A 15,250-nucleotide genomic window follows, 5' to 3' on the forward strand; every position below is an offset into this window, starting at 1 on the left:
CGCCGCCAAAAACGCCGCTAATGACAGCGTCGCTAACTTTAGCGGCACTTTTCCCACAAACGCCTCTAAAGACCATGATCTTTAGCGGCGCTTTTCCCACAAACGCCGCTATAGATCAGGACCTTTAGCGGCGCTTTTACACAAACGCCGCTATAGATCAAGACCTTTAGCGGTGCTTTTACACAAACGCCGTTATAGATCAAGATCTTTAGCGGCGTTTTTTTTTATAAACGCCGCTATAGATCATGACTTTTAGCGACGCTTTTTTCACAAACACCGCTAAAAGTGCCATTCCGCTAAACATTTTTATTAAATAAATTTTTGTAATAACAAATGGAAAGGTCAAATTTTATTTTGAATGTATTACTTTTCATTAACAATAAAAGTAAAATAAATTATAGTAATAAATTTCAACATTCACCTATAATAAATAAATAAATTAACATAAACAATTAAATTTCCTAACAAAAAATAAATAAATAAATTTCATTATATGGGAAAAGAACATATATTCCTTTCATTATTATATAACAAAAATTAGTACTACTACAAATACGGTTATTATAGATACGCTTCCGTTTTCTTGCAGCGTTGAATTGATTGAACTCTACGAGTATCTACTACTGACAGCTGACAAAATTTTGGCTACATATTTAATTTTTCAATGTTCTCCTTATTTCCAGTCTAATAATAAAAACAATAGCACCTTAATTTCCGTAGTGGTGAAACAACAAAAGAAAACTTTACTTATCACTCCATGTTTGACCAAAGAAAAATACCAACATGGCTTCTTGCAAATCCTCAGTAGCATCTGCCCTCTTTGAGTAACTACATAACAAATTTAGTATAAAAATTATGAAAAATCAACATTCTACTCATCAAGCTCCGGTCATATTGAAGGAAACCATCAAAAAAACAATTTGAATAATTTGCAATAAAGTACCGCTTAGCAAGCTCTTGTTTTTTCAAATCTGGAGGCTGCCCATCAAAAACATAGCTGAAAGAAAATACCACAAGCATTAGCAAATAAACGGCCTTTGGGATGTGGTACCGTATAGACAGCATAAGGCAGAAAATATCTGTGTTAGGATTCTAATTTCCTCTGACACACGTAAGCAGTCAACTATGCATCAGTTTTTTCACAAATTCAAAACCAGAAAGATTTTCTGCCTTCCTCTGGCCATAGCCATTGCCTCTTTTGCTCATCTACAATGGTCAATATTTTCTAACATATAACATCTTAAATAAAATAAGAACAGAGCAAAGAATTTTCTTTTCACAAAAAAGATAACTAGTTGTTAGCTTGGCTACACTAGATGAAGTTCAAATCACTAAAAATAAAACCACTCCTAATAGCTCACAATATCAATCTTATCATCATAAACTAATTGTTAGCTTGTCATCATCAACTAATCTTCCTTTGTTTTTTACTAAAAAGAATCATTTGTAATTTTTGTATTTCATAAGAATTGCTCTAACCAGTCAAAGAAATCCCTACATATCAACTCATTAACATGATTCTAATTATTTTTGTGCTGGGGAGGGGCATTTTCTGATTTATATAATAGAGTTTTTAGATTTTATAAACAGGGTTAAAATAACGAATATGAAGTAAATTGTGAAACTTTAAAAACCGAGGGGTCATAAAGCAAACTATATGGGGGATTTTAAATTCACTTAACAACATTAAGAAAAATAAGTCTGGTTGAAAGTAATGGAAAAAAATCATAAACTAATTTGATTTGGTAATGTCCTTGTCCTACTTCGAGTGCCCATAACTATCAGCTATTTAAGAATTTTCATGTTCATGTTGAGCTACAGTTATATAAGCTTTTAAACATTTCTCCATATCATTCCCTTTCGCAGTTAAGATTACAAGCACAAACTCTTAAGGCACGCATTAAATTAAAAAGCATATACTTATTTTCAAGTATCTAGATGTTAGGATAGAAAGTCACCAACCAAGCAACCACAATGAACAACTTATTTCATCATTACATCAAGTTTCATCCATGATAAACTTCTTCGCCAAAAATAAAAACATGAAAAAAACTTCTTACAGATCCAGTAGAAAAAGGGAAATGAGAACATTAAAAATCCCTGACTGAGATTTTATAAGAATTTAGATTATGAAAAATATATATTAAAAGTAAGCATAACCATGATATACTTTGAAGAAAACTTTTTCATCATAAACAGTCATGAAAGTATAATGCTTAAGAACTTTATGATGCAAAACTTTTTACAGCCCCCAAGCAAAACAAGCACTAGATGCCCCAATTTCCTACTGTTGCAAATTATAACTAGAATGTCTAATACTTCAAGAAGATGATTAGTTGAATTGATATATAACTGTAAACTAAACTAAAAGATTAGGGAGTTACCATGAGTAACATGATCTTTGGTTTGGCTAGATAGTAATGATGATACCAAGACAGCAAATCTTCTTTCCTAACACACGGTAAGAGTTAAAAGATATACTAGTTATATGTTTTCAAGCATACATAATTAAACATCCATTAAATAGAAAGGAATCAGTAAATAAGAATCTAAAACAAATGTCTTTAGGATGCAAAGAATCTTCAACAACATTGCTTCAAGAATCAAGAATGACGAAATCATAGTTTTGGAAGCCAGACCCCAGTAGTGGAGCTTGAAGCAAGGGTCGGGGCTAAAAAGGCAAAATCAATCTCCATCCACCCATCATATTCGCTGTCAATAATCAAATATATAGTAGACTAGCTGGTGCTGCAAAGTGGGAATATTGAGCTCAAAATATATAGGATGCCAATGCAAGCAGGCCAACCAGATAACTATAGGATCAAAAATGAAATTCAATGATTCAATTTTAAGTAAAAGGATTAAGGCAAATTTCAATGATTCAATAAATTAAATTGAACTCCATTTGTATAAACTACATCAGCTGCTATTTCAGATTTATTAACGATAACTTTCCTAAATCCCATACTTGAAACTTGATGTTGTTGTATTGTATGGTTCATCAAAAATAATATTACCAAGCTGCAAATTCAGTAACATATAGAAACCTATAAGGCATCATGACTTACCCGTATATATGTAACTGTCTGCAGCAAGTTGCCTTCATTGATGCTGCTAAAGGGTTCCAAGAGCTGCTTAACAATTGGGCCTGCTTCTGTAAGTTTCACTACAATTTCCTGAGAGTAAAGATTTTTTAGTCATACATTTATTCATAGCTGAAACCTGAAAGCAAAAGGCTCTAACCCTGTTTTCCAGTCGAGCTTTTTGATCCGTGATTCTCTTGTTCGTCTTTTGGTTGCCGGTTGGAAAATGATTTGGTCGACCTCTTTTCTTCAGCTGCTTAGAAGATTCTCCAGACATGCTTTGGATGGAATGCAGTCGAAGTAGATGCTGCAAAAGTGAGGATATATAAATCACCTTCAAGTTTGTTTGGGAATTTTATGTCATCATAACTAGGGAAGAAGCAGAAATCCTCCTTAAATAATCAAGAAGAGGGTTTAGCCTTTAGCTGAATAAGGAACACACAAGGATACACCAAGAAGCTTTAGGACTACACTTTATCCTTTAGCTTGAGCTGCTAGGAATCACAAAATGTAAATATCTATATATAGAGAACACTGCTACACATAACATCTAAAACGACTATACTGTAGCAATATATTTATTTATTTATTCTTGCGCGAGAGAAGGAAAAGATTAACAAAGCTTAAAGCTTGAGGACCTTTGACGGGAACCGCGGGACTCAAAATAATTTTTCCTGTTTACTGCCTGCTTACCTACGACCACCGTGAAGCGCAAGAGTTAATCCCAATAAATCAACCCAACATAAATGGTTCCATAATACTGAAAATTTTGTAGCTGAATTACATGCCAAAAATACTCGCCTTCACAAGCCATGAGGGCAACTTAACTGCTTGTGCTTTCCCGACTCTTCTTCTTCCTTGATGCAAAGCTGCTCGGTCCGATTTCTATTTGGGGGATTTCAGCTGAAGAAAAACAAACTCTTATTTGGGGGATTTAGGGCGACCGACAGAGATGAGAAGAAGAGGGAGTAATGAGCGGGTAACCAAAAATCATTTTTTGGGAGTGAGCGGGATTTTACCTTTTATTTCCTTCCACATTTGCGGCGTTTTAAGAAAAAACTCCACTAAAAAATTTATCAAAACGACACTGTATTGAAAAATTACAATACATGTTTGCGGCGTTTTTTATCAAAACGCAGGTAATGTTTACATTTTCCGGCGTTTTTCTTGAAAACGCCACTAAAAAATTTAAATTATTCTATTGAAAAGTTGGGAAATTTTAATACATAGTAATGGCATTTTTTTGTTGAAAACGCCGCTAAAGCTCGTATATTTTTTATATTCAATTAGTGTATCTTTTATATAAATTTTACATAAAGAATTATTAAAATTTTAAGTAATATTTACAAGAATTAGATAATATTATAAATTTTAGTTTTTTATTTCATTTTTATTTTTGTATTTTTTCTTATAATTTGGTCCTATCCAAATTAAATAATTACCTATATATCCATATCAAATATATCAAATGGTTTAAATTAAATATTTTAAATATAAAAACATTAATTAATTGTATAAAATTGTATCATTTAACAAATCTCAAATAAACCTTAAACCCTAAATTAACCATTCAATATATATAAAGTCTATCTATTATATATCTCTTAAATAATATAAACTATACTCATAATTTCTATATATTAAATTTATTATTATCTCTTTTACAATTATATAATAACATATTTAATATATAAATTAAAAACTAATTAATCTAAACCTTAAACCTTAATTTGATCCTTGAAACCCTAAATCCTAACTCTTAACCCCTAACCCTAACTCTTAATCCCTAAACCTTAAATCCTAACACTTAAACTATAATCCCTAAATCCATATATAATCCCCAAACCTTAAAATAGTAACTCCTAAACTTGCCTTAAATATTAAATTAACCATATACCGTAAACCATATCAACCCTAAACTATAATAATAATTAATTAATTATTTTAAAATTAATACTATCTTATCTTTTTCAATTATATATGAAATTATTTAATATATAAATTAAAAAAAATATTTAAAAATAAATTAAAAAATAATTAATCTAAACCCAAAACCCTAACCTGACCCATGAACTCATAAACCCTAAATCCCTAACTCTTAACCCCATAACATCTAACCCCTAAACCCCTAACCACTAACCCCCTAAACCTTAAATCTCAACCCTTAAACCACAATCCCTAATCCATAATCCTTAAATCCATACTCCCTAAACCTTAAAACAGTAACTCCTAAACCGGCCTTAAATCTTAAATTAATCATATACCCAAAAAACTTTAAAATTATTTTAAATAATGGTATTTTAATTGTTCCATGTGTTCTATTTTCAAATTATTTCTACGTGTTATTATTTTTTTCTGAAGATTTTAAATATTCAATTAGAAATAAATTGAATTTTATTTAATTAATATAAATAAACCAAGTAAGATAAAATGTTTTTAGCGGCGCTTTATCAAAAACGCCGCTAAAGCCCCTACCATTAGCGGCGCTTTTCCAAAAACGCCGCTAAAGACCCACGCATTAGCGGCGCTTTTCGAAAATCGCCGCTAAAGCCACGAAATGTCAGAAAACGAAGCCGTTGGGCTTAGGTTTTTTGCGGCGTTTTTTTGAAAAACGCCGCTAATGCTTATTTTTAGCGGCATTTTTTTAAAAACGCCACTAATGCTCAATCTTTAGTGGCGATTTCCATAAAGCGCCGCTAATGCTTGATTTTTACCGGCGTTTTTTGTCCAAACGCCGCTAAAAGTGCCGCTAAAAGCCTGTTTTGGTGTAGTGGACGTTAGCAATTGAATTTAGAACTTTTGAAACCCTAAGGCCCTTCGTCTATTTCTTTCTCTTTTTCTTTATTTTTTATTATAATATAATATAATATAATATAATATATATGCTTAAACATTAAGGTTTATTATTATAATATTTATATATATATTTTAACTTTAAATTTTATAAATATCTTCATCCTTATGTCGCTTCATTTAATGCCAATGACATATATTGCTTATTTAGTCTCTTAAATTTTTTTTTAATCTATAATTCAACTTTCACCCTATATGCAATTTAGTCTTTATATTTAATTACTTTTAATTCAAGCAAATTCACTTAATCGAAACCTAATTAACTACACAACTAGCTTCGTCAAGTCTGATTTACGGGAACAGAGTCCCGGGAATGCAAATTTTTTTTAATTTGATCCTTTTTAATTAATTAACCATCGAAACGTTAAAATTTCTTAACAAAACTTTAATACCACCTTAATGACATTCTGTAAATATTTATAAAAATATTTACGGCTCAGTTTATAAAAATAATGTCCCGATACTTTATTTTCTAAAACCACTTGAACTTAATAAATCACTTATATAACATAAATTATCAAATTAAAAATCTTTTTAAAAATTACTTTTGACTCGTAAATATTAAATAATAATATTTACGAACTTACTCGTAAGATTTGGTGGCCCCGAAATCACTATTTTCGACACTACTAAAAAAAGGGCTGTTACAACTCTGCCCCCTTACAAAAATTTCGTCCTCGAAATTTCTTACTTGGTACAAGCTATTAAGTCAAGTATTCCTTCCACATTTTCAATCGAAGTCCATAAAAATCAATCATAACTCATATCATTTCCGAACTCATATCAGTACTCATTTTAGAACTTGATACTAGACCTGAACTTAACTAAGTAGCTCTGATGTTCTCCTGTCATCACTTTATCACTAGTAGTATAACTACCGAGAAATTCCCAGTAATCGTCTGTTGAAACATAACCGAGAAACTCGGATTATCAAACTCTGACTGATGTTTCTGAAGTGGTTGCATCTGTAACTTTCAACTGATATTTGTTCCCTTTTTTCCAAGAAAGCGTCAAGCAATATCATTTTACACAACTGCGATAACTTCAACAATTGAGACAACTTTAACCCATAATAACATTTCCCGATTAGAACTGACCTGATAGATATATTTTTGTATCAAGTCTTCTAGAATCTAAATTTCTCATTCTGACTCTCCGTCTATTTACCCATAAATATTTATAAAAACAAGGTCTCGATACCTTATTTTCTAAAACCACTTGAACTTAATAAATCACTTATATAATATAAATTATCAAATCAAAAATCTTTTTTTAAAATCACTTTTGACTCGTAAATATTAAATAATAATATTTACGAACTTACTCGTTAGATTTGATGGCCCTGAAACCACAGTTTCTGACACCACTAAAAATCGGGATGTTACAACTCTTCCCCCTTACAAAAATTTCGTCCTCGAAATTTCTTACTTGGTACAAGCTATTAAGTCAAGTGTTCCTTCCACCTTTTCAATCGAAGTCCATAAAAATCAATCATAACTCATATCATTTCCGAACTTATATCAAAACTCATTTTAGAACTTGATACTAGACCTGAACTTAACTAAGTAGCTCTGATGTTCTCCTGTCATCACTTTATCACTAGTAGTATAACTACCGAGAAATTCCCAGTAATCGTCTGTCGAAACATAATTGAGAAACTCGGATTATCAAACTCTAACTGATGTTTCTGACATGGTTGCATCTGTAACTTTCAACTGATATTTGTTCCCCTTTTTCCAGGAAAGTGGCAAACAATATCATTTTACACAACTGCAATAACTTCAACAATCGGGATGGCTTTAACCTATAATAACATTTTCCGATTAGAACTGACCTGATAGATATATTTCTGTATCAAGTATTCTAGAATCTGAAGTTCTTATTCTAACCGTCCGTCTATTTACCTATAAATGCACAAAATTTATTCCCAGACCTGAGGATAGACTCAAATGAGTATAACTAATTAACTTTTCAATAAATAACCCACTTTGATTAAAACAACTGAATCGATTTTTTCTATCAGAAAATAACATTTCAGAATAATCCCTTCTTCTTATTGTCAATACAACCCAGACATACAATTTATCACAATTCCCTCAGAATACTAATCAATGATCCTTAAAAATTGCATTAACTTAAACAAAACATAACATCTTGTTTTAACTTGTTGACATTAATCAAGATTACTTGAGGAATAAAAACCAATATACAAGTTTGAGCTCAATCTTCCACAGTCTACTCTTTTGCCAATGTCAACCCTTTCACAAAAGCTAGAAAGTGATTATATATAATAAAGCTATTTTAATTATTAACATCAAAGCTTTGAACTATACCAAAGCCACAACTATCAGATAGGTTAAAAACCATAGTGCTATAATAGGACCAACGTTTCAACTGTATAGATAGAACAATACCTCAACATCAATAGTGCACTCCAAAATAGAAGAGGAAAATCGAAAGTAGTCCCAATAACAATCAGTGCAGTAATACAACTTTTATAATCTGATATCTATATCACCAAGCTCCCATGATCGAACCAGGATTTATAACAGTAATAAATATAATTACCTCCGACCAATGAATACCTTTTACAGATAATCGTGTTTGATAAATTAAACAATAAGAATGATAAGAAAACCCGAGATAATAAAATCCAAGATGTGAAGCTATATTGAATTTCTGATAATAAAAACCACATTGAATGATAAATAGATCGATGATATCCCGGAGAAAGTCCAGAAGAAGAATATCACTCAGTTGTGATAGAGATAATGTAAATTGCTTATATGTAATTCAGGACATCAACCAGTAGAAATAGAAAATAGCATCATATGAGTCTTATCATCAAATCTTCTATCAAACATAATGGATTAGAAAACTAAAGAAAGATAGAGCAATGCCGATCATGAATCAACCAGACTAATAAGAATTCCAGCTAACATTATGATTAGCTAACGTTTTCTTACGATAAGAATCACGTTTGAAAATGAACAGTTACATATATCTCTGAGAATAAAAGAACATATAAAATACCCAGAAGAGATCACTATAAGATACTTGACTATAACAGTTGCATTCAGATATCTTTGCAATTTCAACACTATCCCATTGACCACTACAGTCATCAATGATCCCACATTATCCAAATCACTAAAAAAACCAATTCAGAAGAAATTCTAGTTAACCCGTTCTTTAAATACCATACCTGAATAAGTCGATTACTCGTGAATAACTTTTTCCTTAATAGTGACATTGCGTATCTCGAATAATCTTCAGAAAAATCTGATATCTCTTTTAGAACTCTCTTTACTTGCTAACCCATCCTCAGCTCTGGTCGCATTATTATTCATTCAGCTATTGAACTCTTCAGTTTCACACTTGTAAGCTTAATGAATATAAATATTGTAAATTCCATTGTATAATACTTTACAAGTGAGGGGGTGAAGGTCGTAAAGCCTCAAAATTTGACTCTCATATATACACACGTATAACATAACATTTATCATCAACATAATCATTATAATTATTCAACATTTTCAACTATAAAACAAAAACAAATATATCAACATCTAAATCCCAACTCAATTCGACTCAATTATGGTATGTACCTTTAGACTCAATTCTGAGCTCGATTTAGTCTGAGAATCGGCTAAACCTATAAAGCTTTGATACCACTAAATGTAAAACCCCCAACCCGTATCCATCGTCGAAACCGGATTACGGAGCATTACCGGAGTTTACAGATCAAACAAACAGAAATTTCAAACATTTCATATCATCAAAACAAATGATCAAAGCATTATTTTAATCCCAATTATAAACATACCAGATCTAAATCAATTTGCCTAGTTCATGAACACTTAAACATAGAATTAAATTTTATAAATATCTTCATCCTTATGCCGTCTCATTTAATGCCAATGGCATGATTGCTTATTTAGTCCCTTAAATTTTTCTTTAATTTATAATTCAACTTTCAACCTATATGCAATTTAGTCCTTATACCTAATTATTTTTAATTCAAGCAAATTAACTTAATCGAAACCTAATTAATAAATATTTACGAGTTCGATTTACGGGAATGGAGTCCTGGGAATGCACTTTTTTTTAATTTGATCCATTTTAATTAATTAACTATCGAAATATTAAAATTTCTTAACGAAACTTTAATACCACCTTAATGACACTCCGTAAATATTTATAAAAATATTTACGGCTCAGTTTATAAAAACAAGGTCCCGATACCTTATTTTCTAAAACCACTTGAACTTAATAAATCACTTATATAACATAAATTATCAAATCAAAAACCTTTTTAAAAATCACATTTGACTCGTAAATATTAAATGATAATATTTACGAATTTACTCGTCGGATTTGGTGGCCCTGATATCACTATTTCTGACACTACTTAAAAAACTGTTTGTTACAATATTACTTAAGAAAACAAGGGAAATGAGACTTTGGATCTATATAAAAATCTATTTTGTAAGTTTTATTTCCATATTAATTGGTGTCACCTTAAAATAAAAAAAAATTGGTTTTGTCACTTTGGGTCTTTATAAAGGCTTATTCTTATAAATTTTAAAAAAATTGGTCTATTTTTATAATATTTTAAAAAAATTGACCTTTTTTGAAAATTTAGTCTGAGAACAGGCAAAAACGCATCCATGTCAGCGTGTTTTTGTTAACACAGGGTAAAGCAGTCCCCGTCAACGCGCTTTTATGAAATTTCTCCTAAAACGCTTCCACATAGGCACGTTTTGGTTTTTTTAACCAATTCCAATAAATAAAATTTAAAGTGACCCATTTCCTTAAATAAAGTAGAAAATGGGCCTTTTTAGTATAACGGTATGTTATTTTAGCTGAATTCTTTATTTTTACATTTTTTTTTGGTTTTTGGGATTTATTATTCAAGCTCAAAGTTATATTTTTGGTGTGATTAATTTGGTGTCTTTGATGGTATTTGCTCACTATTTATTTCACCGTTCCTTTTGGGATATCACCATTTTGCTTTTGGGTTCAATTCAATCCTCGCACAGTATTTGCACCAAATCGTCATTGCTATTTCCTTTCATTATCTTATTTAAACTCCTTATTTTATTGATTAAATATCATATATAAGTATATGTGTATGATTTGACGTTAAATGTGAGTGAATATGTCTTGGTTAACTTGTTTTTCATATTCAAATTCCATGATTGAGTCCTCGGAGGAGATAACATCTAGTCTTGTTATCTTCCAATGGCTGAGATTCATTGTCCACACTGCACGTTCTCAAGGGGGTGTCTTCTGCTGTTGATCTCTTGGTGTTGCTCACCCTCTTATTCATTGCGGTAATTCACAAGTACAAATGGAGATCTTCCGACAAGAAAAAACATCTTATAATTAGAAACAATATAAAGAGTAATAAATGGTTTGAACCTGGTGGACAGTAATCTTTATGATACTGTGATTCCACTCATCTCTATTCATTTCGAACAAGAGAATGACAAATCAGAATTTTCCTCTTGATTTTTATCCTTTTTTAGTTGAATTTGAATTTTTGCAGGAGAAAAATAAGTTGAAAATAAGAGGAAAAATCTAATTTATCATTCTCCTATTGGAAAGGGATAGGGATGATATGGAATCACAGTTTCATATAATCCTTTCTCCTTCGTGTTGGCATCTTGTTACACTATGACATGCATTATTATTGCTATTAGCCAGAAAGGGCCCCTAAAGAAATTGGATGGCATCTTTGTTGGAAAATAATGGATATTTTGGAACTTTAAGGCATATTATTTTATTGATAAAATTGAAGGTTTGAATAATAAATTATGGATTTATGTTCTATATAATATGCTCAAAATTGTTGAGTGGTGGATGATAAATTGATGCTTAAATTAAACAATAGTTCTGTCTCTTAATGAATAGTTGTATCTTTTGAACAATTGTATCTCTTGGTGAATAGATTCATTACTTTTGGTTTAATATTGCATCTTTTCAGTCATTGTGTCTATTCACTTATATCTATTAACTTTTCAACAAAACTCGTCATGAATCGGTCTAAATCTATTCATTCATTTCCTCTCCTCTATATAAAGCCAAGTTAGGAGACTACTAAAACACATCATCAAAAACCATCAATATCAAAAATTCTTTCTAAGTTCATTCCTCCTGGTGATAGAGAAAGGTAAGATTGTGTTCGATTGATCACTGTTGTTGTGATACAACTGTGATCATGTGTTGTTGTATCCTGGGAGACAGACGTCCAACGTTACTCAAAACACCGAGGAAAGGTCGAATCTGTATTAAGAAAATTGTTTATACAGGCCTCAACAAAATTCTTCTTCTAATTTTCAACCCTGTCCGATTACAGGTATGCTGTTGAGTTACTACTACTGCATTGTATTGCACTATTATTGTTACTGGCATATTAATACTACATACAATATTATATTTTCTTACAATCTTAAGATAGATGATTTGTTGTAATTTTAATCTAAGGCGTACAGATTACCATTGTAACTTATTTAGGTTGATTTATACTTTTGTTTCAATTTTTAATTTATTTACGGATTTTGGTTCTTCATTCTGAATACAGAAAAATGTCTTATACGTAAAACAACTCATCCAATTCAAAGGCTGAGCCGATTGCCGCTACTCAAGCTCAGGCTACGAGCCAAACGTTACCTGTGACTATGAGTCACAATGAAAAGCACACGAATATCACTAGAGAGAATTTTAAAACATGGCAATAGAAAATATTGTTCTATTTGACCATGTTGAATATGACAATTTCTGAAGAATGATCCTCCTATTTTTAGAGAGAATGAGGAGGATGCTATTACCACCTTTAACATTGTCGAAACATGGAACAACTTTGATTTCCTATGCCGTAACTACATTTAATTGTAAACTCCAATCGTTATAGATTTTTAATTAAAAAATGAATTGAAGGCTTAAATTGTAATTAAATAGAGGTCTAAGATAGAAATTAGACCATGGAAATTGTAAAAGATTGATTAAACAAATCTTGATTTAATTAGCATAAAACATGATTAACTTATTAATTAACACATAATCTAGCTATAAATACTAAATTGGAGGATGGAAAGAGGGAATTATCATCCTCTCCATCCAGCCAAAGAAAGAAGAAGAATAAGAAACTCCATGGTCGAATATTCACGCTTTTAATTAACAAATTGGTTAATGCAATTAAGTCATTTATATAATTTTTATGTTTTTAAGGTCATGGGAGTCTGATTTAGCTAGCCCATTTACCAATTTGTGAAAATGATAAATTTTTGAAAGATGTTGTTGTTGTGTTCTTGAAGTTTTAGGTGTTAAATTGATAGATTTTAAGCTTAGATGTGAAAAAGGACTAAATTATAAATCTTAATTGATAGTTTCATACATTATGGATTAAATTGAATAAATTTTAAAATTTAAAGTAATAATAGTAAATAGGAGGTCCCTAATGAATAATAGTGAAATCAGATTTGAAATTGGAGCTTTAAATTGAAAGTTAGGTTAGTCCCGATTTTAGGGACTAAATTGAATAAATTGATTTTTTTTATAAATTGATTATTGATTGAAAATTGGATGATTTTTAATAGTACTATATGTTTTATGTTAATCCGTAGCTAACGCCGACTCAGATTCATTGAGAGGGAAAGGAAAATCCAAAGTCATCGACGAATAGCTCAGAATTTTCGGTTTGTATTTCTATGAATCAGGACCAGTTTATTTACTGTATTTTCATGTCATATTGCATTATATATTTTTGAGGTAAGTCATTGATGACTATTTGGGTTGATTTGGTATATTTGCTAATGATTATCTAGATAAGGATTAAATTTAATAGAATAAAAATTTCTTGACTTGATTGATATTAGATAGTTGGTATGAAGTTGAATCAAAGCATGTTGTAATATATGATAAATTGATATTTTGATGATGAATTGAGGATAAAAGAATCTGAATTGATCTATATATAATGAAGCGAAAATTGGTTACCCTATTAGCAGTTTAAACTGTGTCAGATATAGTTGGCATGCCATAGGGTCAGAGTATTAAGTAAAACCATCGTTGCCAAAAAATCTGAGCTGAAAAATTGATTAAGTTGAGAAAACCATTGTTTCTGGCTAATCTGGGATGATACATCGTTATAATGTCATCGTTGCCGGGCAACCAGGGGTGACGGATCAGCATATCCGTATCGAGATTGTGTCTGGTTAATAGGGTTAAAATACCTGAATTGGTTAAATGGAAATAATATGAAATGTAATGAAAATACAATATTCAAAATGAATCAAAAGTGAGCCTTGGGGTCGATTGGGTATTAATGAGCCAATAAGCTCGGTAATAGCATAAAATGTGGTATGTGATGAGAAGTATATATATGCATGCTAAAGATGAGAAAAATGATGAGTATATTTGTAACTAGATATAGCAATTGAAATGAACCAAATAGTATATAAAATTGTTAAGAAAGTGATAAGTTATATGTAAATCTAATGAGTTAGCAAATGATATTAGTATATACTTGCCATGTGAAAATGGAAGTGTTTTTATAGAATTGTATAGTATTAGATTAAATATTGAATGTATGCATGTTTCATAAGTTAACTTACATTGTCTTGGATCATAGATTTATCATTGAGTGATTTGCTCAGCATGCGATTCGTTTTTCGTGCACAAGTTAGGTTCAATTCGTGAATCTCGAGCATTGACTTCAGCATTCGAATCAATGGTCCTGGACTTGGCAATGTTTGTTCATTTTGATTTCCGTTGTTAGTTGGCATGTACCTAATAGATTGAGTCTTGATGAAATTGGTGTTTTAAAGATGTTATATGCTTGTTAGTATTTATATATGCAACTTAGATTGATTTGAGTATGATACATGTAATGGCAATATAATTATGGTATGTCTTTAAATCTTTTGCATATAAGTTCTATATGTAATGAAAGGTTGAATTTTTAGGGTTTGGTGAAATTGGTATGAATATGTAAGTTCTAAATGAATGATTTATGTTACTTTGTCATCATATTGAATTGGTCTTGATTTGGTATGGATAGGTGACTTGAAATTGATATGAAATATTAAGGTTTTGAAGTGTGCATTTTTGCCAAAAATAAGGACCTAGTGGTTTGTTTCTGGTATCACGATACCACACCCTTGATATTATGATATCAGCCCTGAGTTATTTTGAAAACTTTGCAATTTAGTACTCAGGTTGGGAAGTTTGGCCATTATCTTTGAAATCGCGATACCAAGCCCTGGATATTGCAATTCCCACTTGCTATATTTTGAAAATTTTCAATTTAG

General features: G+C 30.8%; 1 protein-coding gene across 10 annotated transcripts; it reads right to left on the reverse strand.

Moving 5' to 3' along the window:
- Positions 1-457: 457 nt before the first annotated feature.
- On the reverse strand, positions 458-4,101 carry LOC105782847 (uncharacterized). 10 transcript variants are annotated; one of them, XR_008192891.1, is made up of 7 exons: positions 3,777-4,101; positions 3,244-3,390; positions 3,069-3,176; positions 2,640-2,748; positions 2,385-2,446; positions 944-997; positions 458-828 (listed from the first exon to the last, which is right to left on the reverse strand). XR_008192891.1 is itself a non-coding variant. In XM_052626791.1 (6 exons), the coding sequence occupies exons 3-6, from the start codon at positions 3,358-3,360 to the stop codon at positions 744-746; spliced, it is 345 nt and encodes a 114-aa protein (XP_052482751.1). In that variant the 5' UTR covers positions 3,361-3,390; positions 3,722-3,768; positions 3,885-4,099; the 3' UTR covers positions 458-743. The 10 variants fall into 10 exon arrangements, 6 of the variants coding, with proteins under 6 accessions (XP_052482751.1, XP_052482750.1, XP_052482753.1 ...); XR_008192890.1 differs by having other exon boundaries at positions 2,385-2,451; XR_008192888.1 differs by having other exon boundaries at positions 2,385-2,748.
- Positions 4,102-15,250: the final 11,149 nt, after the last annotated feature.

The sequence above is a fragment of the Gossypium raimondii genome, chromosome 13 (assembly GCF_025698545.1).
Source record: "Gossypium raimondii isolate GPD5lz chromosome 13, ASM2569854v1, whole genome shotgun sequence".
Taxonomy (NCBI): Eukaryota; Viridiplantae; Streptophyta; class Magnoliopsida; order Malvales; family Malvaceae; genus Gossypium; species Gossypium raimondii.

What these genes read in the sequence shown, in the direction of transcription:
- LOC105782847 (XM_052626791.1), bottom strand. Translation starts at nt 3,360, where the DNA reads ATGTCTGGAGAATCTTCTAAGCAGCTGAAGAAAAGAGGTCGACCAAAT. An exon ending in AGACAGTTACATATATACGG is followed by an intron (nt 979 to 3,068) that starts GTAAGTCATGAT and finishes TTTGATGGGCAG; the next exon opens with CCTCCAGATTTGAAAAAACA. An exon ending in AAACAAGAGCTTGCTAAGCG is followed by an intron (nt 829 to 943) that starts GTACTTTATTGC and finishes TTTGTTATGTAG; the next exon opens with TTACTCAAAGAGGGCAGATG.